Raw genomic sequence first — 23924 nt, forward strand, 5'->3', positions numbered from 1 at the left:
TTTAATGCCCTCTTACTGGCCTGAGTTCTTGTTCTCATGGGGATAGATTAGTTCTTGAGACAGCGAGTTGTTATAAATTGAGGTTCCAACTACCATCTGGTTCGTTTTTGCACATATCTGCTCCCCATTTGACCTTCCACCATGTCATGCAGCATGAAAGCCCTTGCAACAAATCCAGTGCCATGCCCTTGAATTTCTCAGCCTGCACAGCTGTGAGATAAATAAACCTCTTTTCTTTAAAAATTACCCGTCTCAGGTATTATGTTATAGCAACACAAAATGGGCCAAGGCACTCTTCAATGCCAGTTTATCTGAATTCAGTAAGGAAGTTCATGCTACGAGTGTGTAAGAAGGTAAACACAAAAAGGCCTGTATAGCTGTCCAAAGGTACACATGGTTCAATACGTACAGAGCCTTCACAAAGCAAAGTGATAGTGATATTGAGACTATAGTTAAAATCATTCTAAAATATCCCATGGAATGAAAAAGCCACTATCTACTGTCAGTGCTTGGTAGAATCTTTTCCATTTCTGGAGACGTGTACTTTGAAAGTTGGAATAGTATTATTTAGAGTTGATTTCAATCCTGTTCAAAATATGGAAAAAAAATCTTACAACAAAAACTATTACCAAGTTTTCTCAAATACTGGTGGGATTACTTAACTGCCTCATTACTTGATAATGTAGAAATTATATTTATTAGCATAATCTGATTTCACACTTTTTTCTTCAGTGATTTCACTGGGGGGAGGGAGGTATTCATTAATGGGCTAAGGTAACCATTAACCTGTTTTCCTAAATTTGAATTGAAAAGCAGGATAAATACACCAGGCACTGCTGAAACAAAATTTTTAAAATGCCTAATATAATGACCTAAATAAGTGAAAAAAGACTAGTAGTGTCAGCAATTAAGCTTGAATTTTAAAATATTATAATCAACTTTTTTAATGAAGAAAAAGACTTACCAATCTACATGTAAGGCCAATAACTGCTATTGGGGTCTGTGCAGACTGAGAAATGTCAAAAAGATTATAGAGAAGTGTTTGGTTTTTATGATGAGCAAAAAGATCAAATTCATCTAATATGAAGATCACTGGGCAACTGCTAGTTCGGTCACCTAAGATAAAATAAGAGCATTACATTATCAAGAAATTATATCCACCTTTCCTAAATTTCCAAACTATTTACTATATTTCAGTTTTTAAAACTCAATTCTACAAACATACTGATAGCCTACTTTGGGTAGGGGATTTACTGATGCATATATATTCATTCAACAGAAAAAAAATATTCAAAGGACAAAGACAGCCCCGACTGCTCTCAAGAAGTTCAGTCTAGGCTGGGCGTGGTGGCTCACGCCTGTAATCCTAGCACTTTGGGAGGCCGAGGCGGGTGGATCACCTGAGGTTGGGAGTTCGAGACCAGCCTGACCAACATGGAGAAATCCCATCTCTACTAAAAACACAAAATTAGCTGGGTGTGGTGCTGCATGCCTGTAATCCCAGCTACTTGGCAGGCTGAGGTAGGAGAATTGCTTGAATCCGGGAGGCAGAGGTTGTGGTGAGCCAAGATCGTGCCACTGCACTCCAGCCTCGGCAAGGAGAGTGAAACTCCATCTCAAAAAAATGGTTCAGTCTAGGCCGGGCATGGTGGCTCATGCCTGTAATCCCAGAACTTTGGGAGGCTGAGGTGGGTGGATCACCTAAGGTCATGGGTTTGTGACTAGCCTGGCCAACATAGTAAAACCCCATTTCTGCTAAAAAAAAAAAAAAAAAAAAAAAAAAATTGCTACTTGGGAGGCTGAGGGAGGAGAATCTCTTGAACTGGGGAGGCAGAGGTTGCAGTGAGTCAAGATCACACCATTGCATTCTAGCCTGGGCAACAAGAGTGAAACTCCGTCTCCAAAAAATAAAAAGTTCAGTCTAGTTCCTAGACTCTAGTAGAGTTTGTTGTTGAGAAATGTCAAAAATCATTTAAATTACTAAAGACTATTATTTTTATAATTATGTGAACATAATTCTTATTTAATGATTATAAAATTGAGAAAGAGTTTTCTATATCTGCACAGAATGAAAACACTTTAGGATTAAAATATAAGAGGAGTTATTAATTAATGAACAAAACTAATGCTTTAAAAGAGAGTTGTTTAGTAGAAATACAAGGTACATTTTTTGTAGAAATACTTGTTATAAACAAACTTTTAGATTATAAAGTTCAACTAAAGCCATTTAAACTCCCTTTATGCACAACTTTTAGCATTTCAACTACAATGCTTTTCATTGGGAAAGTTCCACATCACCCTCTGGTTACATTTTTCTCACTTCAATGATGGAAACAACTTTAGTAAAAGAATCCCTTTTACCTTAGGCTTAATGCCTTTACATTTGTGTTAAAAGGTAAAACAAATATCTGATAAAAGAAAGACTTATTTCACACAAATAAATACAGTAGCCTAAATGATTTAATACTGGTATAAAACTAAAGGGATTACTCAAAAGTCTAGAAAGAGACCTATGTACTAATACAGAATTTTAGTATTTGATAAAACATTGCATTATACATCAGTGGGGAAAATCAGTCTATTCAAAGTTAGATCCCTACTTTACAGGTAAAATCAGAATAAATTCCAAACAAATTATAAATTATAAATATATATATTAAATAAAAAGATCAATGTTTTTATAATCTGAAGGAGAGAAAAAACTTTCTAGATAAACTTAACTACGTGGAAAACGTAAAACTTTAGATCATCAGAAAAGTCCAAACCAAACTTAAGGGAAGAGAAAAATAAAACACAAAAATTCCGATAAATAAATATAAGATAAACATTACCACAATAGGTCAAAGACCCAACAGGAAATACAGTCGTGTGTCCCTTAATGACAGAGATACGTTCTGAGAAATGTATTGTTTGGTGATTGCATCATTGTACAAGCATCCTAAGAGTGTACTTAAACAAGCCTAACTGGTGTAGCCTACTAGACACCTAGGCTGCATGGCATAGCCTATCACTCCTAGGTTATGAACCTATGAGCATGTGATAGTGTAGGCAACTGTAACACAATGGAAAGTATTTGTGTATCTAAACATATCTAAACACAGGAAATGTACAGTAAAAATATGGTTTTATAATCTAATAGGACCACTGTCACATATGTGGTCTATCATTGAATTAAAGGTTGTTATGTGGCACATGACTGTACATAAACCAGGAAATTTCAAAGGTCAATAAAAATATGAAATGACAAGCATCACCACTAACAGAATTATGCAAATTAAACAAAGAACAAAATTATTCAAATTAAACTAAGAGATGAAAGTTTTTCTATTATATGGGCAAACATAAAAATAATTGTTTTTGAGGTTGTGAAGAAAAAGGTATTATCAAATATTTTTACAAAGTAAACCTTTAGTTTTTAAATGTCTTTTAAAGACGGTGCCTTTCAACCCAGAATTCTACCCACAGAAATTCCAGGAAATATCTGGATGATCATCTAAGTATCTCTTCTTAATTATAAAAAATTAGAAACAAAAGTCCATAATTGGTGATTAATAAATAGCACCTTATAAAACAAGATGAGAATCATAAAAATGATGCAGATCAAAATTTGCTGATTACAAAATGATAGGTAAAATTTTATTGTAAAAAGTTACATTTATCTCCATCAATAATATACTGATATAAACATCATCAGTATATACAGTATATTATACTGTATATATTATTGAATAAAGAAACCAAATGCTAATTGAGATAATCACTGTTATAGTGGTGGGAATACAGTGATCATTCTTTTTAATGTTTCTGTATTTTGAGAGTTTTTCTTTTGGCAAAAGCTTGTATTACCTTTATAATCAAGGAAAAAATAAAAGTTAAAACATATCTTCTGAAATGGCTGAATATGTTAATATTTACCTTTTTTTAAAGCTTCCAGAAGAAATGAAAGGTTTTCAGCAAAGCTTCCCTGAACAACAAAATGAGATAAAATGATTAAAAGTTTAGTGAAATAAAGAATAAAAGAGGGCTGATTCTCAGATTTTATATAAACACTGTATATCTTCTAGTTATTAGAGTCACTGCCCAGACTTTGCTGAGAGTCTCTATACTTCCTATCTAAAACTTAAATACTTAAGCAAAGATGGCACAACACTGAAAATGGCAATTACAGTGTCATGCTTGAAATTTTATTTCAAGCAATTATTTCAATTACAATGTCATGTTAGAAATGTGAAGGTAGTTTTGTAGAGTTGCCATATTCTAAATATTGTTTCAGACATAGAAATGGATTCTATTTTGTGTCTTCAAACACAGTGGGGTCTTGCAAGTCTCAAATTAATTTGTACTGGTAAAGAAATAACCATGAATTTAAATGAGATACAAAAACAAAAGGCTTTTTTGAAACATTAGATACTATAACAGCGTTTGTCTATTCAAGAGTATACTGAAGAAGTTTTTTATTTTTATTTATTTTTTTTGAGACAGAGTCTCGCTCTGTCGCCTAGGCTGGAGTGCAGTGGTGCGATCTCCGCTCGCTGCAAGCTCCGCCTCCCAGGTTCACGCCATTCTCCTGCCTCAGCCTCCCGAGTAGCTAGGACTACAGGCACCCGCCACCATGCCCGGCTAATTTTTTGTATTTTTTAGTAGAGACGGGATTTCACCGTGTTAGCCAGGACGGCCTCAGTATCCTGACCTCGTGATCCACCCGCCTCAGCATCCCAAAGTGCTGGGATTACAGGTGTGAGCCACTGCGCCCGGCCAAGAGTATACTGAAGAGTTTATGTATATCATATCATGTTTGGCTATGTTTACTTGTAATATAGCCAAAACGTTTTTGGATACAATTAAATATTCTTGATGAAACTTAACGTAGTAGATGCCTTATCCAGGTGCTTCAGATTGTGGGTAGAAGCCCCATTAAAATATTTTTTTCATTAAAGTTATTAATTTTTATTTCATTCAGAGTTCATAATTAAAAGAAACAGCCAACTTTAAATTTGAGGAGAGATAAAGGAGAAAAGAAACGCACTTATTCGTTCTCCAGTTGAGAGATCTAACATAAAAATAGCATACAGTTTTTTAAACTTTCACATATTGTGATGTTGTTATGCTATTTCCAAGGTAGGCAGACCAAGAGGTGTTATCCATAATTTATCATAATATAACATAAATCCTCAAAGAGACAATCTGTTGGGAAATCAGTGGTCAGTTACTCAAAGGTAGTTTGTCTTTCAGGCTTTTTGTTTAAAAGATTATTATATCTGATACTAAATATATACTTCTTTTTGTTTTGTTTTGTTTTTTTGAGACGGAGTCTCGCTCTGTGGTCGCCCAGGCTGGAGTGCAGTGGCGCGATCTTGGCTCACTGCAAGCTCCGCCGCCTCCCAGGTTCACGCCATTCTCCTACCTCAGCCTCCCTAGAAGCTGTAACTTACAGGCGCCCGCCACCACGCCCGGCTAATTTTTTTGTATTTTTAGTAGAGACGAGGTTTCACCGTGTTCGCCAGGATGGTCTCGATCTCCTGACCTCATGATCCGTCCACCTCAGCCTCCCAAAGTACTGGGATTACAGGTGTGAGCCACCGTGCCCGGCCCTAAATATATACTTCTATAAATATGTATTTCTGCATGTATAATATACATATATATGTCTGCTTATATCAAACCAGAAAAGCTGTGGGTTGCATTAAGTGACTTAGGTTCTTATAATGTCTAGCCTCTGCCATTTTATGACCTTTGGCAACCTAATTATGCTCTCTGAGAAGAAACCAAATGTATATAATGAAATAATTAAACTAATAATTTCTATACCAGTATTTCTCTATTCAAGAGTATATTGAAGAATTTATGTATATCATATCCATGTATGGCTATGCTTACTTGGAAAGCCAAAACATTTTTGGATACAACTTAAACTAATAATCTCTATATGTGATGATAATAGTGAAGATTAGAACAGAATGATAAAAAATTGTGTTTATTATTTCACATAAACCAATATGAATATGTAACATTTAAAAATGTCAGAAACACCTATCCAGATCAACTGGGAACCAAAAGCCAAACTGAGCATACTTAATAGGAACTGTCTTTGGCTCAGTATATGCCACTAGCTTCAACATCACATTTAAACAGGAGGTAGAATATTAGATTTATAGAAGGGGCATTTTGAAATTACACTTCAAAGACCTATAGACTATGGAAGGGACAAATTTACTCAACCTTTTAGATTATTAGATTAGTATTTTTATTATGTTAATATTTTCATAGATTAATATATTTATTATATTAATTTATAGATTGTATAATCTATAATTATATAATAATCTATAATTATATATAATCTATTACATAATTATATAGATATAACCTATTATAGATTTATATAGATGATATAATTATATAGATTTATAGATTAATTTTCTAGATTCCTGTTAATAGTAATCTATATTTTATAGATTAATTTTATAGATTATTTTATAATTAATAATAATTTTATAGATTAATTATTAAAGAAAACTCATAAATGCTAGGAGTCTTACACAACTATGGCGGTATCATTGCAGCACAAAGCACACAGTTCAGAAATTAGAGTGGTGCCACTGCATGGTCACCAGTAACCAGAAAATGAAGTTGGAATGTATATAATCCACTCCAACTGCATAAGCAGTATGAGGCTAGGTAATTTCATCATGAAAATTCAGGTAGCTGCAAAATTAAATTATCATGTTTTCCTTAGGCCCTATATATTAAGTGAAAGGTAAAAGTTTAAAACATTTCAAGTCAGTTTCTTTTACTGATGTTCACTGTCCTGAGACTATAAGATATGATAATGATGTATGAATAAATTTCTGAAAACAGAGTAAGATAACTGACATTTGTACAGCACATTACCATCCAGCAAATTATTTTTTAAGTTAAATGATGTGTAATGTTTTCTTTCTTCTTCAAAATAATCCTGTGAAGTATGGATAATAAAATAATGCCCAATTAACATGTAAAGAATCTGAATTCAGAGATACTTGTTAGCTCTGTATTATCAGGTAGTCAAAGGGTTGTAAGGCATGACTGAAACCCACCTATTGCAGCTTCAAATTTAGCACATTTTCTACTATAGACAGGCTACTCAAGTCTCAAAAAAGTAGAAATAGGCTGCTGGAGCATGGTATTTTAAAAAATGTGTTAATCTATCTCCAGAGATAGAGAACCAAAGTATTCACCTTACAGAAAAAGAAATAAACTCAGAATATCTACATAAACTTGGGTTTCTTAGCTATTTTACAGCTAGTATAACCTACTATGAAAAAATCCAAATATTGTAGAGACTTAATGACTAAATGTATCCTATACATTACACATTTTTATGAAAGAATCTTATATATTTCAATTTAGAATTTCTGAACCTCTCCCTACCATTCTAGAAATATAAAAATATATATGGTATAAAGACATTACCTTAAAGCCTATTTAATAAAATAACTGAAATTATACTTACAAAAACTTTATCTCCAACTACATTTTCCAGATTTAACTGCCTCGTGATTTCCTTTAGGGCGATTTTGTCATTGATCTGCAGCAGTCCTAAAATAAAGTCCATTTAAAAGTATTTAATTAAAATGAAACATGTATTTGATATAGCAGGTTGTTTTCCAGTTAAGTAAATCTTCCCAGTCAAAGCCTGTTAGTTCACATCACTTTCTTTTTAAAACTTAGCAATAAAGACATTCTGTAGAATCAAAAAATAATCCTCCTTGGGATTAGAATGATTTAAAAAAGAAGAAAAAAACCAGAGTCCTTCTGAGACTCCTTCATTATTAGTATTTTAATTTCTAAAAATACTGCATATGGTGTGCTAAGTAAAACATGGATCTAGTTTTCAAAATCTATTAAATGAATTTGAAATATACAAGTGAATTTAGTTTCATCATATAAAAACCCCACAAAGTTTATGTAATCTCCAATGGCAAAATAATGGCATACTTACCATTTAAGTGAACTTGTAATACATTTTCACTCACTTCTTCTATTTCCATGAGTTCTTTCAAAGCATGATTTATTAACTAAATATGAAAAGTTTATGAGATAATAATAGGTAAAAGATAAAAAAAAAAGTCCATATTCTTTTTTAAACTACAAGCGGTAAGAACAGAATATAAATAAATTGACCTCTTTAACAAATAAGTTTTCAAATTCTTTACAGATAAAAGGTTTAACTAGAACATCTCATATCTGACTCTTTTTAAGAAACAAGAGCCAGGACTGATACAATATTCTCTCAATCACCTACCCAAACTTTTAATACAAATTTAGAAACAACCAAGTTTTAAAACAAATATGTCTCCATATGTCACATTAAACATGCGACATGGCCCTTATAAACTTCATGTCTCAGTTAGTACATTACACATCTCTCTGACAATTATTAAATATCATTGTAATCAGTTAAAAGCCTATTGAATTAAAGGTTTCTATGCAGCATACTTTTTTTTATAACACTGTACTGCTCTCGTACTGTGATATCATATATATCTCTTCATATTATCAATGCATTCGAATTTGTTTAAAGAATTTGAAAGTGAACAGAATTAAGAAAAGCCAAAAATCTTTTTAAAGAGTAAAGATGGACTGTTCCTTCCAATATTAAAATATAGGTACTATCTAAAATAAGTGAACTGGGAAAAGCAGTTGTATATACAAAATATTAGTAGAGATGGCATCAAAACTTAGGACAAAAAGGATTACTGAACAAAGGCACTGGGACAACTAGTAAACTGTTTTCCAAAACAAAATACTATTTGTATTTGCAATATGCTACTTATTTGTCATTGCAATACCTTATCCAAAAGGAAAAAAGCAAATATGATCCTCATTTTAAATTATATATGTTTCACAACAAAATACCAAAAATAAAAAAATTTTCCTGGTATACCTGCATGGTTTTTAAAGCATAGGGAATTCTAGGTCCTCTGAAAAGGAGACAATCTCAAGATATCACCTGTCATACTACCAGTAATAGCCCAACTGAGAAGTGACATTTAATGAGAAGTAACATTAAAGGACTGTATAGAGGTACTTCTTCACCTCTGGATCAGGTCAGACACTATAATAAGAGTACATCCCCAGATGATATACGGTTGGTCTCTCAAAACAGTGCTTTCAGCAACTTTTTTTTTTTTTTTTTTTTTTTAAGCAATCCATGGTATTTTCTTTCCTCCACCTCTTGATATTTTGCTTAATATATTTTTTCCTAGGTTATGTTTTGTTTTAATTCATAAAATGTTTTATGTTTTGATGAATTATTCAAAACAATTTCAAACCCTTTGCTAAAATGAATAGGGATTTTAATAATATCTTCCATTTTATATATGTATAAGGAGAGTTGTAACAGGTTTACAGCTTTCTTTCCACTCAACTTACTTTAAACACCAACTTATGCTTTGCTTGGATCAGCCCACTAATATTTTATGGGTTGTGTGTATGGTTTGAAATGATAAATATATTAGCAAGTGATCTTCAAACAATGTTACTTCTAATCTGGGTATTGCTAAAATTTACTGTGTAGTTTAGGCAATCAACCATTTAAGTTAGCTTTTTTCTTGAATATGTCGTCATCATTTCAAATATTTAAACTACATTATACACTAAAAATATTTAGTTGGTTATTAATGTCACACTGAGCAACATAACCAAATTTGGTAATCTCCTTTCTATATTCTTTGTGCCTAAAATTTAATATTACAAACATACCAGGATAATTTTCTTAGATCTCCCCACATCCAGTAATTTTTATGCTCACCAATGATTATACTATTTCTAAATATTATAATAAACACAGGTTTCACCAATATGCAACTAGGAGAAATATCCTATTTAACCATCTAGGAAATCTGTCTACAGTAAATTCCATGTGTAAGAGCATTTCCTAAGGGTCGGTACAGTGGCTCACACCTGTAATCTGAGTGCTTTGGGAGGCAGAGGCAGGAGGACTGCCTGAGCCCAGGAGGTTGAGGCTTCAGTGAGCTATGATTGAGCCACTGGGCTCCAGCATGGGTGACAGAGTGAGAGCCTGTCTCTTAAAATCAAAAGGTATTTTCCTGGGCTCAATCTGTCACTTGAAGCTATATCAATTTTTTAAAAATAAAATGCTTGTAATATTATAAGCCACACTATTGCCTTTTTCAATTAACTGTAGAGTTAGAATTTTTGTATTTCAGACAGTTTGGCCAAGTATAGTGTTTTAAATATACTATAATCTCGGGGTTAGGATTAGAGTTTAAAACAAACATAAGACTACAGGTCTTATGTTTTAAAATTTGAATTTGTATAATTATACTAATGAGGTTAGGCACAGTGGCTCATGCCGGTAATCTCGGCATTTTGGGAGGCCAAGGTGGGTGGATCACTTGAGCCCAGCAGTTCCAGACCAACCTGGAAAACATGGTGAAACCCTGTCTCTACTAAACATAAAAAACTTATTAGCTGGGTGTGGTGGCACATGCCTGTCCCAGCTACTCAGGAGGCAGAGGTGGGAGGATCGCTTGAGCCTGGGAGGAGGAGGTTGCAGTGAGCCTAGGGCGTGCCACTGCACTCCAGCCTGGGCAACAGAGTGAGACCCTGTCAAAAAAAAAAAAAAAAAAAAAAAGAGAGAAAAGAAAAAATAAAAGAAAAAGAAAAAAATTATACCATTGAGAGTTCTTGTATAAAAATAAATTGTATCTGACAATTTATTCAATCCATATTTTCTCTCAGGATACTCCCACACATACAACAAATTACAAAAGTAGCAGAAGTCAAACAATGTTCATCTCTTCAACCTGCCAACATCAGAGTACATCAGGAATACATGAAACTATATCAAAATGGAATGCCAGGCAAGGGACTCTTCCAGATTCCACTGTAGTGAAACCCAATAAATGACTGCAAAACACCACAATAGGGCTCTGGTTTAAGAAGCAAAAAGTAGATAAACCGTCAGTGTGGCCAAGAATAACCAATCCATTTTGTTAACTGATAAATACTATGACTTAATGCTTTCGCCTTTAAATTTCAGTACATTGATTAAACCTATAGGGGTTTATCAAAAGGTGCTGTAACATGGAAGGAAGGGAACAACAAGCAGATTAAAAAGTTTAAGCGCAGATTTAAAATATTAAGCAAGATGGCTGTTTAGAGACTCCTGGTGCTCGTACCCCACACAAGAAAGGACCACAGCAATGAATGAACAGCTAAGATTTGACTGGCGTGTTGAAGGGAGAGTGCTGGAGTACAGCAGGGAAGGGGAAACACATGTGTAGTGACTGAAAATCCAGGAGGGTAGTGTGTAGGCACCTGGCCTCTGCAGCTACATCTCCTGTACCCGGATCAAATCTTCCCGTAGTCAGGAGGGACTTCCCATTTTGGGGAAAAGGTAAGCAGAAGATCCCCACCAGTCCTCACTGACACTATAAACACCTACAGTCCTTACCACAGGAGAATTCCATAGTCCTAGCAAGCCCTAAGTCGAGGTGGAGAGCTGCTGGGAATTCAAGCAGTTGCACTGCTCCAGATCATGAGAATAAAGTACGCACTCTCCATCCCTCATCCACCTGTAGGCCAACCTGCTGCAGCATGGCACCGTTGAGGCCAAAGCCACTTCTGTTGTGCGCCCTGCTCCGCGGGCCAGTAACCACTGCACCTTTCCAGTACTAGGGGTCCATCTTCATTCCACCAAGCCCACATAGGTGGTTGAATGCCACAACTCTAGCTGCATGGAGACTGAGCCTATAATTGGTTATGACTCTGGTCCTACACAGCAGGGAAACCAACCTCTTGCTGCCACACTTCCGGCCAGAGGACCAATCTGGCAGTCCCACCCAGGACAAACTCTCGCTTGAGCTGACCAAACCAGTGTGGGGCTCTCTCTCAAGAAGGACAGGCCCCCGAGCATCCAAGCAGCTGATACACCGCTTGTGCTGGTAGAGTGGCTATGCACCCATACTCAGAACCTGAGAAACAGCCCCACAATACCCTGCGCCCCTCACTCCTGCAGACATACCTCTGGCTTGCCCAGTGGTCCTGTGCCCACAATCAGGGCCTGAAAAATAGACCAGAAGGTTACCCCTGGCAGGCATGCCTCCAGCCCAGCTGAGCAGCTGTGAGCCATGACCTGTACCTGAGAGACAGCCCTATGGGCCACCCATGGTGAATACACCTCCCAAAGGGTGGCCAAGCATCCTTGTGAACACATACTAGGCCTGAGAAGTAGCTCTTCAGGCCATTCTTGAGCCTGCCAAGCAGTCTTGTACTCACCTCCCAAACCTGACAAACAGCACAGCCTCCCTATAACCCATCAGACATGCCCCAGAACCAGCCAACCAATCGTGTGCCCACCCTTCTCAGGTGCCCTAACCTGAGAAGTACACTAGCCAACTGGCCCTAACAGACACATTACCCTAGCTGGCTGAGCAGCATTACACCCTAGGTCTACAAATCAGCCCTGAGGGTTGCCTCTGGCAGACACTCTTGGGCCAGTCAAGCAGCCCTGCTCCTACTTCCCAGGTCTACGAAATGGTCCAGTGGGCCATCGCTGCTGAAAAGTTCCCAGGCCAGCCAAGCAGCAGTGTCACAGGCCTGAGAAACAGCCTCACGGGATGCTCCTAGTGGACATGCCCATAAGCCAGCTGAATAGCCTTGTGACTGCATCCTGAACCCCAGAAACAATCCTGTGGAACCCCTCAGCAGATATGGCCCCAAGCCATTCGAGGAACTGTATCCCTATACCTCTGTTGGGATCAAGCAGCCTTGCACCTGGATCCCAGGCATCTCCTGGGCCTGAGAAACAAACCAGTGAGTTGCTCCTGACAAACATTCACCAAGGCCGGCTGAGCAACTGCATGACTATGCTCCCGGCCACATTAATAGCCCCATCTGCCAGTGTGTCAGATCCCAAGGTGGTTAACCCACCACATGCATGCATATGCCCCTAAACTGAGAATCAGCCCAGCAAACCCACCCCTTGCAAAGCTGTACAGCTACCACCAGAAACTCTCAGCCTAGGCCACTGAGACACTTGTAAATGACACTAGTGTGGATTACAGCTTAAAAAAACTATACAAAGACCACACGACTGTATACAACTAGAACCAAGGGCAATGAATCACACCAAACTGACACCTCAAGACACATTCACACAAGTAAGTACTTCCTTATGACATCAATTCTGTCAGATTGGAAAAGGCAATTTTACTTTTCTACCTGAGGCATACCAATCAACATAGGGACACATTAAACATTAAACATAAAAAAGCAAGAAAACATGACACTTCCAAAGGAAAACAATAACCCCTCTAGTAACAGACAAGAATCATACGGAAATACAGAAAATGCCAGAAGAAGAATTTAAAATAATAATCTTGACAACACTCAGTGAAATTAAAGAGAATACAGATAGAAAATTAAACAAAATCAGAAAAACAATTTGTGATTGAATAAGAAATTATCAGAGATACCATAAAAAACAAACAGAAATCCTACAGCTGAAGAAGTTAATTAATGAAACAGAAAATATAATTGAGACCTTCAACAACAAACTACACCAGGCATAAGGATTTCTTAAATTGAAGACAAATTGTTTGAAATAACACAGGCAGATAAGAAAAAAAAATAGAAAGAATGAATAAAGTCTACAGGATTTATAAGGCTTCAGTAAGTGAACAAATATTTGTATTACTGTCCTTTCAGGAGGAGAAAAGAAGGAAAAGGTGAGAAAAACATATTTAATAAAACAGTAGTTGAAAACTTCCCAGTTCTTGAGAGAGGAATGGACATCCAAAGGAAGCTCAAAACTCCAAACAGACTCAACACAAACAGAAGGTCTTCTCTGAGGCATATTATAGTCAAATTGTCAAAAGTCACAGACAAATAATTAAAGCAGCAAGAGTAAAGTGTCAAGTCACTATAAGGGAATCCCTATTATACTAACAGTAGGTATCTTCTTCTTTATAGCAGATTTTTTTAATTAAAAATTTTAAACTCTTTATCATTTCTAAAAATGATATTTTAAAACATCTTTCATCCTTCTTCTTTACATTTTAGCTGATTGTCAGAATATACAACAGCAGATTTCTTAAGAGAAACCTGACAGGCCAGAGGGGAATGGGATGATACACTCAAAGCTCAGACTGAAAGAACTGTCAGCTAAGAATATAATACCCAGCAGCTTCAGAAATAAAGGAGAAATAAAATGTTTCACAGATAAGCAAAAAGTAAAGCAATCTGTCATCACTAGACCAGACTTATATGAAATGTTCATGGGAGCCTTACATCCATAAATGAAAAGATGATAACCACCATTATGAAAACAGGGGAAACTATAAAACTCACTGGTAGTGCAGATACATAAAGGAGAAAGAGAAGCACCCAACTGGAAAAATAAATGAGAGGAAGTAAGAAACAAAGGATATACGAAACAACCAGAAAACAATCACTAAAATGACAGGGTAAGTCCTCACTTATCAATAATAATCTTGAATATAAACCAATTAAGTTTCCCATTAAAAAAATATAGAACAGATAAAAAAACAAAACTCAATTATATGCTGCTACAAGAAACTCACCTCACCTGTACAGACACACAGACTTTTTAAAGGTATGAAAAATTATCCTAGGAAAATGGAAAATAAAAGTGATACGAAAGATGTAAAAACAAAGAACATTATATAATAATAAAAGGATCAATTCAACAACAGAATATAACAGTTGTACATGTAAATGTACCCAACACTGAAACACTCAGATGTATAAAGCAAGTATTATTAGATCTAAAGAGAGATAGATTGCAATAAAATAATTGGAACTTCAACACCCTATTCTCAGCACTGGACAGATAATTTAGACAGAAAATCAATAAAGAGAGACTGAATTTGAACTTCACCATAGACCAAATGGACCTAAAAGACATTTATAGAACATTTCACCCAACAACTGCAGAATGTATATTCTTCTCATCAGCACACAGAAGATTCTTCAGGACTGACCTTATGTTAGGACACAACAGAAGTCTTAAACATTTTTTTTAAAAAAGCAAAATCATATCAAGTATCTGATCTGGCCACAGTGGAATAAAACTAGGTATCAATAATAAAAAGAACTGGCTAGGTGTGGTGGCTCACACTTGTAATCCCAACACTTTGGGAGGCCAAGGTGGGAGGATCCCTTGAGCCCAGGAGTTTGAGACCAGCCTAGGCAACATAGGGAGACCCTGCCTATATATTTTTTTAAAGTAGTAAGAGGAACATTAGAAACTATACAAAAATACAGAAATTAGACAACATGCCCCTGAACAATGGGCAACAGAAATTAAGAATATTACAGATTCCTAGAAACAAATGAAAATAGAAACACAACATACTAAAACTTAAGGAACACAGCAAAAGCAGTATGAAGAGGCAAGTTTATACCAATATATACCTACACCAAAAAACTAGAAAAATTTCAAATAAAGAATCTAACAATGCAATCCAAAAAATTAGAAAAATTTTAAATAAAAAATCTAACAGTGTATTCCAAAGAGCTAGAAAAGAACAAACCAAACCCCAAATTGGTCAAAGGAAATAATAAATATCAGAGAAAGAATAAACAAAATTGAAGCAAAAATTGCTTAGATAGACTAAGAAAGACCAAACTAAATAAATGAGAAAAGAAAAAAGAGACATCACACTGAATATCACAGAAATAAAAAGGATCATTACAGACTACTATGAAGAACTATACATCAATTAATTACAAAACCTAAAGGAAATGGTTAAGTTCCTGGACACATAAAACTGCTCAATATTGAAGCAAGAAGAAACAGAAAACCTGGAGAGACCAATAACAAATAATGAGGTAGAATCAGGAATAAAAAGTCTTCCAACAAAGGAAAATCCAGTACTGGATGGCTTCACTGCTGAATTCTACTAAACCCTTAAGGAATTAATGCCAATTCTTCTAAAACTACTCCAAAAAATTCAAGCACAGGAAATCTTTCCTAATTCATTCTATGAGGCCAGCATAACCCTGACAGCAAAACTAGACAAGGACAAAACAGCAACAAAAACTACAGGTCAATATCTCTGATGAATATAGATGCAAAAGTCTTCAACAATGTATTAGTAAGCTGAATGCAAAAAGATCATTCACCATGATCAAGCGGGATTTATCCCAGGGATGCAAGGATGGTTTAACATATGCAAATCAATGAACGTCACATAGCACATCAATAGAATGGAGGCAGAAAAAAATGTGATAAAATCCAACATCCCTTCATGATAGAAACTGTCAATAAATAGGTACAGAAAAAAAGCGCCACAACATAGTAAAAGCCATATATGACAAACCCAAAACCAACATCATACTGAATGGGGAAAAACTAAAAGTTTCTCCTGTAAGAACTGGAACAATACAAGGATGTTCACTCTCCCCATTCTTACTCAACACAGTACTAGATGTTCAAGCCAAAGCAATTGGAAAGGAGGAAGTCAATTCGTTCCTTTCTGCAGATGACATAATCTTACATATAGAAAAACCTAGAGACTCTACCAAAAAACTCTTAGAATTTCAGTAAAGTTGAAGGCTACAAAATCAATATACAATAACCAGTAATGTTTGTATATACTAACAACAAACTAGCTGAAAAAAAAAATCAAGAAGGCAATCCCATTTATAAGAGCTACCAAAAAAATTGAAGTACTGAGGAATAAATTCAGTCAAGGAGGTGAAAGGTATAGTTTTGTACAAGGAAAACTACAAAGCACTGAAGAAAGAAATTGAGGAGGATACAAACAAATGAAAACACACCCATACTCACAGACAGAAAGAATGAATATTGTTAAAATTACTATATTACCAGAAGCAATCTACAGTTTCAATGATATTCCTATCAAAACACCAATGATATTCTTCACAGAGACAGAAAAAAAAATCCTAAAATTCATATGAAACAACAAAAAATGCCAAATCGATAAAGCAATCCTGAGCACAAGGAATAAGGCTGGAGTCAATGTATTACCTAACTTCAAATATACTACAAAGCTGTAGTAACCAAAACAGCATGGTACTGGCATAAGAACAGATATGTAGATCAATAGAACAGAATAGAGAACCCAGAAATTAATCTGCTTATCAACAGCAAACTGATTTTTACAAAGGCCAAGAACACTCATTAGGGAAATGGCAATTTCTTCAAAAAATGGTGCTGAGAAAACTGGATATGCAGAAGAATTAAACTAGATTCCCATCTCTCATCCTACACAAAAATCAATTCATAATGGATCCAAGACCTCAATGTTATAAAACTACTAGAAGAAAATATAGGGGTAATACTTCAGGACACTAGTCTAGGAAAATATCCTATGAGTAAGAACTCCAAATCACAGACAACATAAAAAATAGACAAATCCGATGACATCAAACTCAAAAGCTTCTGCATAGCAAGGGAAACAATCAATAGAGTGAAAAGACAACCTACAGAATACATGACAATATCTGCAAACTATTCATCTGATAGGGATTCATATCCAGATTACACAAGGAATTCCAGTATCTCAAGAGCAAAAAACTGATTTGCTTAAAAAACAGGCAAATTATCTGAACAGACATTTCTGAAAAGACATACATATAGCCAACAAATACATGAAGAAATGCTTAACATTATTAATTATCAGGGAAATGCAAATAGAAACCACAGTGAGGTATCATCTCACCCCAGTTAGGATGCCTATTTTCAGAAAAACAAAAAATAATAAATGCTGGTGAGGATGCAAAAAAAAGGGAACTTTTATACACCATTGGTGGGAATGTAAACTCCTATAGCCAATATTGAAAACAGTACAAAGGTTCCCCCAAAAACACTACAATTAGAACTACCATATGGTCCAGCAATCACACTACTGAGAATTTATATAAAGGAAAGGAAATCATTAGATCAGAGAGACATCTGCACCCTGTATTTATTGTTGTACTATTCACAATAGCCATGATATGGATCAACCTAGTTGTCCAACAACAGATGAATGGATAAAGAATATGTGTATACACACACAATGGAATACTGTTCAGCCATTAAAAAAAGAAATGAAATCCTGTCATTCACAGCAACATGGATGGAACTGGAAGAAGTTATATTAAATGAAATAAGACAGGAAAAGAAAGTTAAATACCATGCGTTTTCATTCATCTATGGAAGCCAGGGAAAGTAAATACTATAGAAGTCAAAAGTAGAAGAGAAGATAGGGTAGGAAGGGTAGGAGGAAAGGAGGGATAGGGGAGAGATTCAATCACGAATACAAAATTACAGCAAGATAGGAGGAGTAAGTTACAGTGTTGTACTATCATTGTTCTGTAACTATAGGATGACTATAATTAACAATAATATAATTAACAATAGCTAGAAGGATACTGGATGTTCCCCACACAAACAAATCATTAATGTTTGAGATGACTGATATGCTAATTACTCTGATTACTCACTATACATTCTATGTATCAAAACATCACTATATATCCCATCAAAGTGTATGATCAATTTAAAAATAAACTATAAAAATGTTAATTACTATTTAAAATGACTATTTTATGAAATAAATGTTTTGAGCTATTTAAGCCAGACTTAGACAAGAAGGAAAGATTCTCAGAAAACTGAAATGCAGTATCAGATTAGAAGAAGCAAAAGACAGCACTGGCAGTAAAGAAAATCACATTGGCCATATGATAGAATGCTGAGAGGAGGGAAAAAAACATGAAAAAGATGGTAGACACAGAAAAATGAAAACAAAGATTTAAGAACTGAATATTCTAATATTGGATATTCATTGTTTTTCTAATCCTAAGAAAAAATGAAAGAGAATATTCAAAAATAAAAGAATATTATTCTTTAGTGAACAATACCCTCTAAATTTATACTAAAACAGTATGCAGAATATTAGTGAATTTTATGATCAACTGTTAGACATAGTCAATGAATAACTAATGCAATAAGAGAAGAAAAGGAATAAAAGGTATGGAGATAGGGAAGGAATAATTAAAACTGTCTTTGCTGACAGATAACATAACTGTCTGAGTAAAAAATCTCAAAGAATTGACAAAAAAACTAATGGAATTGAGAAGCGATTATAGCAAGGTTGCAGAAAACAAGGTAATATACAAAAGCCAACTGTTTAGCTATCTACCAGCAATGAAGACTTAGAAAAGGAAATTAAAAACACAGCACTCTTCACACTAGCACCAAAAAAAATGAAAAATTAGGTATAAATCTAACAAAACATGTATAATATCTTTATTAAGAAAACTACAAAAACTGACAAAATTCCTAAATACATAGATACTCCATGAATGGGAAGACTTTCCTAATGTGATGTATAAAGTCAACACAAAATCCCAGCAATTCAATACAAAGATTCCCAGAATTTTGTGGGTATGTACAAAGTGATTCTAAAGTTAATATGAAAAGGCAAAGTATGCAGACAGCCAACATAATACTGCAGAAGAACAAGGTCAGACAACTGACAGTACTTACCTTAAAGACTCACTAAAAGTCTACAGTAATCAAAACAATGTGATATTGGCAAAAGAACAGACAAAGCAAGGGAACAGAAAGAGAACCTAAAAATACACCCACATAAACATAGTAGCTGATCTTTGACAAAGAAGCAAAGGCAATTCAACGGATAAAAGACAGTCTTTCTCCAATTCGGCATTCATTTCCAAAAAATAATAATAATAATAATCTAAACACAGACCTTACACCTTTCACAAAAATTAACTCAAAATGAATCACAGACCTAGATATAAAATGCACAACTATAAAGCTTGTAGAAGATACATAGGAAAAAATCTAGATGACCTTCGGTTTGGTGATGAAGCTTCAGACATAACACCAAAATCGTAACTCATGATAGAAAAAACTGACAAATTAGATTACTAAGATCAAAGACTTCAGTTGGGCACAGTGGCTCCTGTCTGTAATCCCAGCACTTTGGAAAGCTGAGGCAGGATTGCTTGAGCTCAGGAGTTCAGGACCAGCCTGGGAAACATAGGGAGAGCTTGTCTCTAAACAAAATTAAAAAACACATCAGGTGTGATGGTGCATGCTTGTAGCCCCAGGTACTCAGGAGGCTGAGATGGTACCCAAGAGGCCGAGGCTACAGTGAGCTGTGATCATGCCACTGCACTATCTTCTAAGTAAATAAGTAAAACAAATAAATAAAAACTACTCTACCAAACATACTGTTAAAAGTATGTTTGACATAGCAAATAGTATGTTTTGTATGTATACATAGCAAAATAGTATGTTTGACAAGCAATAGTATGCTTGACTTTGACATAGCAATAGTATGAAAGACATAGCAAGATCCTGTCTCAAAAATAAAAATAAAATCTTCTGCTCTGCCAAAGACAATGTTAATATTAATAGTATGAAAAGAAAAGCCACAAACTGTAAGAAAATACTTGCAAAACAAAACTGAAAATCAGAAATATAAAGGACTCTTAAAACCTATCAATAAGAAAACAACCCAAATTAAAAATGGACATAAGACACCTCACCAAACATATACAGATGAAAAAGAAGTGTATGAAAAGATGCTCAACAGCATGTCATTTAGAGAATTACAAGTACAATGAGACACCAATCTACACCTATTAGAATGGTTAAAAAGTTTCTTAAATTTAAAAATTTGAAATTTAAAAACATTTCACATAGTTCTCTTGTGAAAACCACCCAAAATAATAGTGAATTCAAATGCAAAGAAAAACCATAATAAAAAACTCAAGAATAAAGAAATAGTGATTTATAGAAGCTGAGTATGAGGACTAAAACAAATTAAACATAGATTTGAAACCTAAAACTTACTGTAAATATGATTATAAATGTGAAAATTTGTGAACTATTAAAAGAAATTACCTAGATCTAAATTCTCAATTTACATACTTTAAACAATACTTGAGATGAGTGATAACAGTAAAATCCTAACATATTCATCATAATAAATTTCAATATATATTGCTTAAAATGTTAAAAAAATTTTACTTATCCATTTTTTAAAGTACATTAGTAAAAAATTTAAATTTATTGTATATAATACATGAGAACAGATTTTACACAGACTACTTAGCATTGAAATTAATTACTTTCAAAAGTTAACACCCATAATTTGTCTCCTATATTGCATAAAGGATATGAAAGAAAAGAGCAAGGGGAAATAAGTAAGAATATCTTTTTGAGGTAACTAAGGAAATACAATAAAGAGGAAAAGGAGACAAGAATGATATAAGATGTGAACATGCATCTTATGTAAAACTACGTAAATTAGGGTTAAACAATAAATAGTAATAATGTAGGAAAAATAAAAAGAATGCATGATATGATAGTTCTCTAACCTATAACAAAGGGAAAAACCCTACCTTGCAGCATTGATGTAAAGAATAAGTGAGAGAACATAATAAAAAGACACATAGTACATGCTCAATAAATGCTATTTTCTTTTTCCACTGGAAATCTCTACTTCTTCAAGGACAAAAGACCATGTTGGAACAAACATCAAGTGACAATTTGTCACTAGGAGGACAAATAAGGGGAAAAAAGGTCTGCTACACTCAAATATACCACCCTAACTTTATAAAGTTTTACATATCTTCTATGATTAAAAAAAGTAAAATGTTACAAAATAATGAAATGAAAAATATTTTCAGTATTATATAAAATAAGAATCATCATACGCCAACAAACACCAGAAATGAACAGCTTTTACCATAGTTTTTCCTGATCCTCGGGGTCCGATAATGAGGACAGAGTTACTCTCTCCATGGAGAGCGGTCCTTTTTAGCAGCTCACTTATGTGTCTAAAATGATATAAATAGGACAAAATTTTAAAAATGAAGCTGGAATACTTTGTTAGGTTGTAGTTTTTTAAAAGGCATATTTGAATATGCATAGAAATTTCCTCTCTTCTCTCCCTCTGGGCACTTGGCCTAGCCTCTGAATGGTCCTAAACAGAAAAATACAAAAGAAATAGGAGGGTAGTATAGACTCTGAAATCTTCAGGTGAAAATGTATCAGATTGGAATATATTGATTTGTATGATCGTGGGGACAACAGTGGCAACTCTCAGGACTCTTGGATTCAAATCTCTTTTCCTACTAATACTCTGAAATTTCACTCCATAGTTGGCTGCTGGGTATTAAGGGCAAGATGGTTAGAATTCTCTCCACAGTATTAGATAACATAAACAAAACAAGATTGAATGTTAAAGTGCTATTGCATTATGGAAATATTTGTATCTGCTTCTGCTTCACGCTATGTGGTGTTTCTATTCACAAAGCAAAATTTTTTACTTCTATAAAAGTGTTTGTTAGGTTTATTTAATATCAAACTTGTTACATAATTTTTGCAAGACCTGGAAGGCATCTGTAAGTTGGTCCGTAACAGTCAAAAGGACAGCTAGACTTACTTGTATTGTACTTGCACTCCAAATAGGTTACTATGTGGACTCTGATGACAAAATCTTTCACGTAAAATTCTTTGTACCTGATGAAAATAAAGTGAATAAATATAAAAATATTACACATGCATGGTGCGAAAAAAAAAAAATATTACACATGCAATAAAAAATGAGTAAGAAAGCACATTTACAATAGCCAGAATTAGTTATTAATGAATCAATTCAACCCTCCCTAAATTCTTATCCTCTAGAGTTATGGCACCATAAGTTAAAAAATTAATGGTGTTCTTATCTATCTCAAGTCCCACAGGAAGAATGAGAATTTAGTTGTGAAGGTTTCAAAAAAGGGAGAATCACTGACTTTAGTTATGTTAGCAACTCAAGGGCTGTTTCAATGCATGTGAATGAGTTCAGAAAAAAATTCTTATAAGGAGCTGTATTTTGAGTTCACCTTAGAAAAAGGGCCTTAGACTTAGTCATGAAAAATTATGTCAGATAATCTACCATACTCTTTAAAAAGATGGACCATTAAAGTCATTCCTTTTTGGATCTGCAGCTAATACAGAGGTCTTTCAAGGACAACCTTAGGGTGCTATCTCAGATTTGGCCCCATGAACTGGAATAAAAAACCTCCAAAAATATTTGCTTCTCCTAGACTGATGGCATGGAACTAATCCTTCATGTATCAAAGAAATAAATCTGAGTTCTTGTTCCATGTACAGAGGCTAAGCAAAGAAAATGATTCACTAGGGACAAAATGATACATACTTGTTCATTATAGAGGAAGTTAAAGAGTAAGGACACTGGTACCAGAAGAGGCTACTATATGAATTTTAAAAGGTTAAGTCTGTTCTAAATTTTAATTTCTTTATCTATAAAATAGGGACAATAACACCTTGTTGCAGGCCTGTTTTAAAGATTAAAAAAGTGGGGTGGCCGCGGTGGCTCACATCTGTAAATCCCAACACTTTGGGAGGTCGAGATGGGTGGATCGCTTGAGGTTAGGAGTTCAAGACCAGCCTGGCCAACATGGTTGAAATACCTTCTCTACTAAATATTCAAAAATTAGCCAGACGTGGCAGATGCCTGTAATACCAGCTACTTGGGAGGCTGAGGCAGGAGAATTGCTTGAACTCAGGAGGCGGAGGTTGCAGTAAGCTGAGATTGTACCACTGCACTCCAGCTAGGGCAACAGAGCAAGACTTGGTCTCAAAAAAAAAAAAAAAAAAAAAAAAAAAATTTAAAAAGGCAAAAGGCAATTATCTGTAACACAAATAGGCTTTGTACAGGTAATAGCTAATATCTATAAAAATACATAAAAGAACATATATATGTACTCAACTAGTGTATTCCTCTACCTAGATGAGATCAAAAGAAAAAACTCAATCCCTTCCTTAAAAACAAAACAAAACAAAACAAAAAACCAAAACTTCATTAAAATCTCTTAGAGGCAGTAATGGGGTGTAAAACATA

At 34.6% G+C, this 23924-nt stretch overlaps 1 protein-coding gene across 16 annotated transcripts in view; it reads right to left on the reverse strand.

The window, feature by feature from the left end:
* ORC4 (origin recognition complex subunit 4) overlaps positions 1-23924 on the reverse strand; it is a 91332-nt gene that overhangs the window by 19815 nt on the left and 47593 nt on the right. For 12 of the 16 annotated variants that reach the window (XM_015432103.4, XM_065526486.2, XM_045368237.3 and 9 more), the window contains 6 exons: positions 22461-22537; positions 21762-21852; positions 7982-8057; positions 7493-7578; positions 3916-3964; positions 965-1116 (listed from right to left, as the gene is read on the reverse strand). In XM_015432103.4, coding sequence (XP_015287589.1) covers positions 965-1116; positions 3916-3964; positions 7493-7578; positions 7982-8057; positions 21762-21852; positions 22461-22537 — 531 coding nt within the window. The remainder of the gene's footprint in view (positions 1-964; positions 1117-3915; positions 3965-7492; positions 7579-7981; positions 8058-21761; positions 21853-22460; positions 22538-23924) is intronic. The other 4 variants (XM_074009077.1, XM_015432106.4, XM_074009078.1 and 1 more) reach the window with 1 other exon arrangement.

Source organism: Macaca fascicularis, chromosome 12, assembly GCF_037993035.2.
Source record: "Macaca fascicularis isolate 582-1 chromosome 12, T2T-MFA8v1.1".
Lineage (NCBI taxonomy): Eukaryota > Metazoa > Chordata > Mammalia > Primates > Cercopithecidae > Macaca > Macaca fascicularis.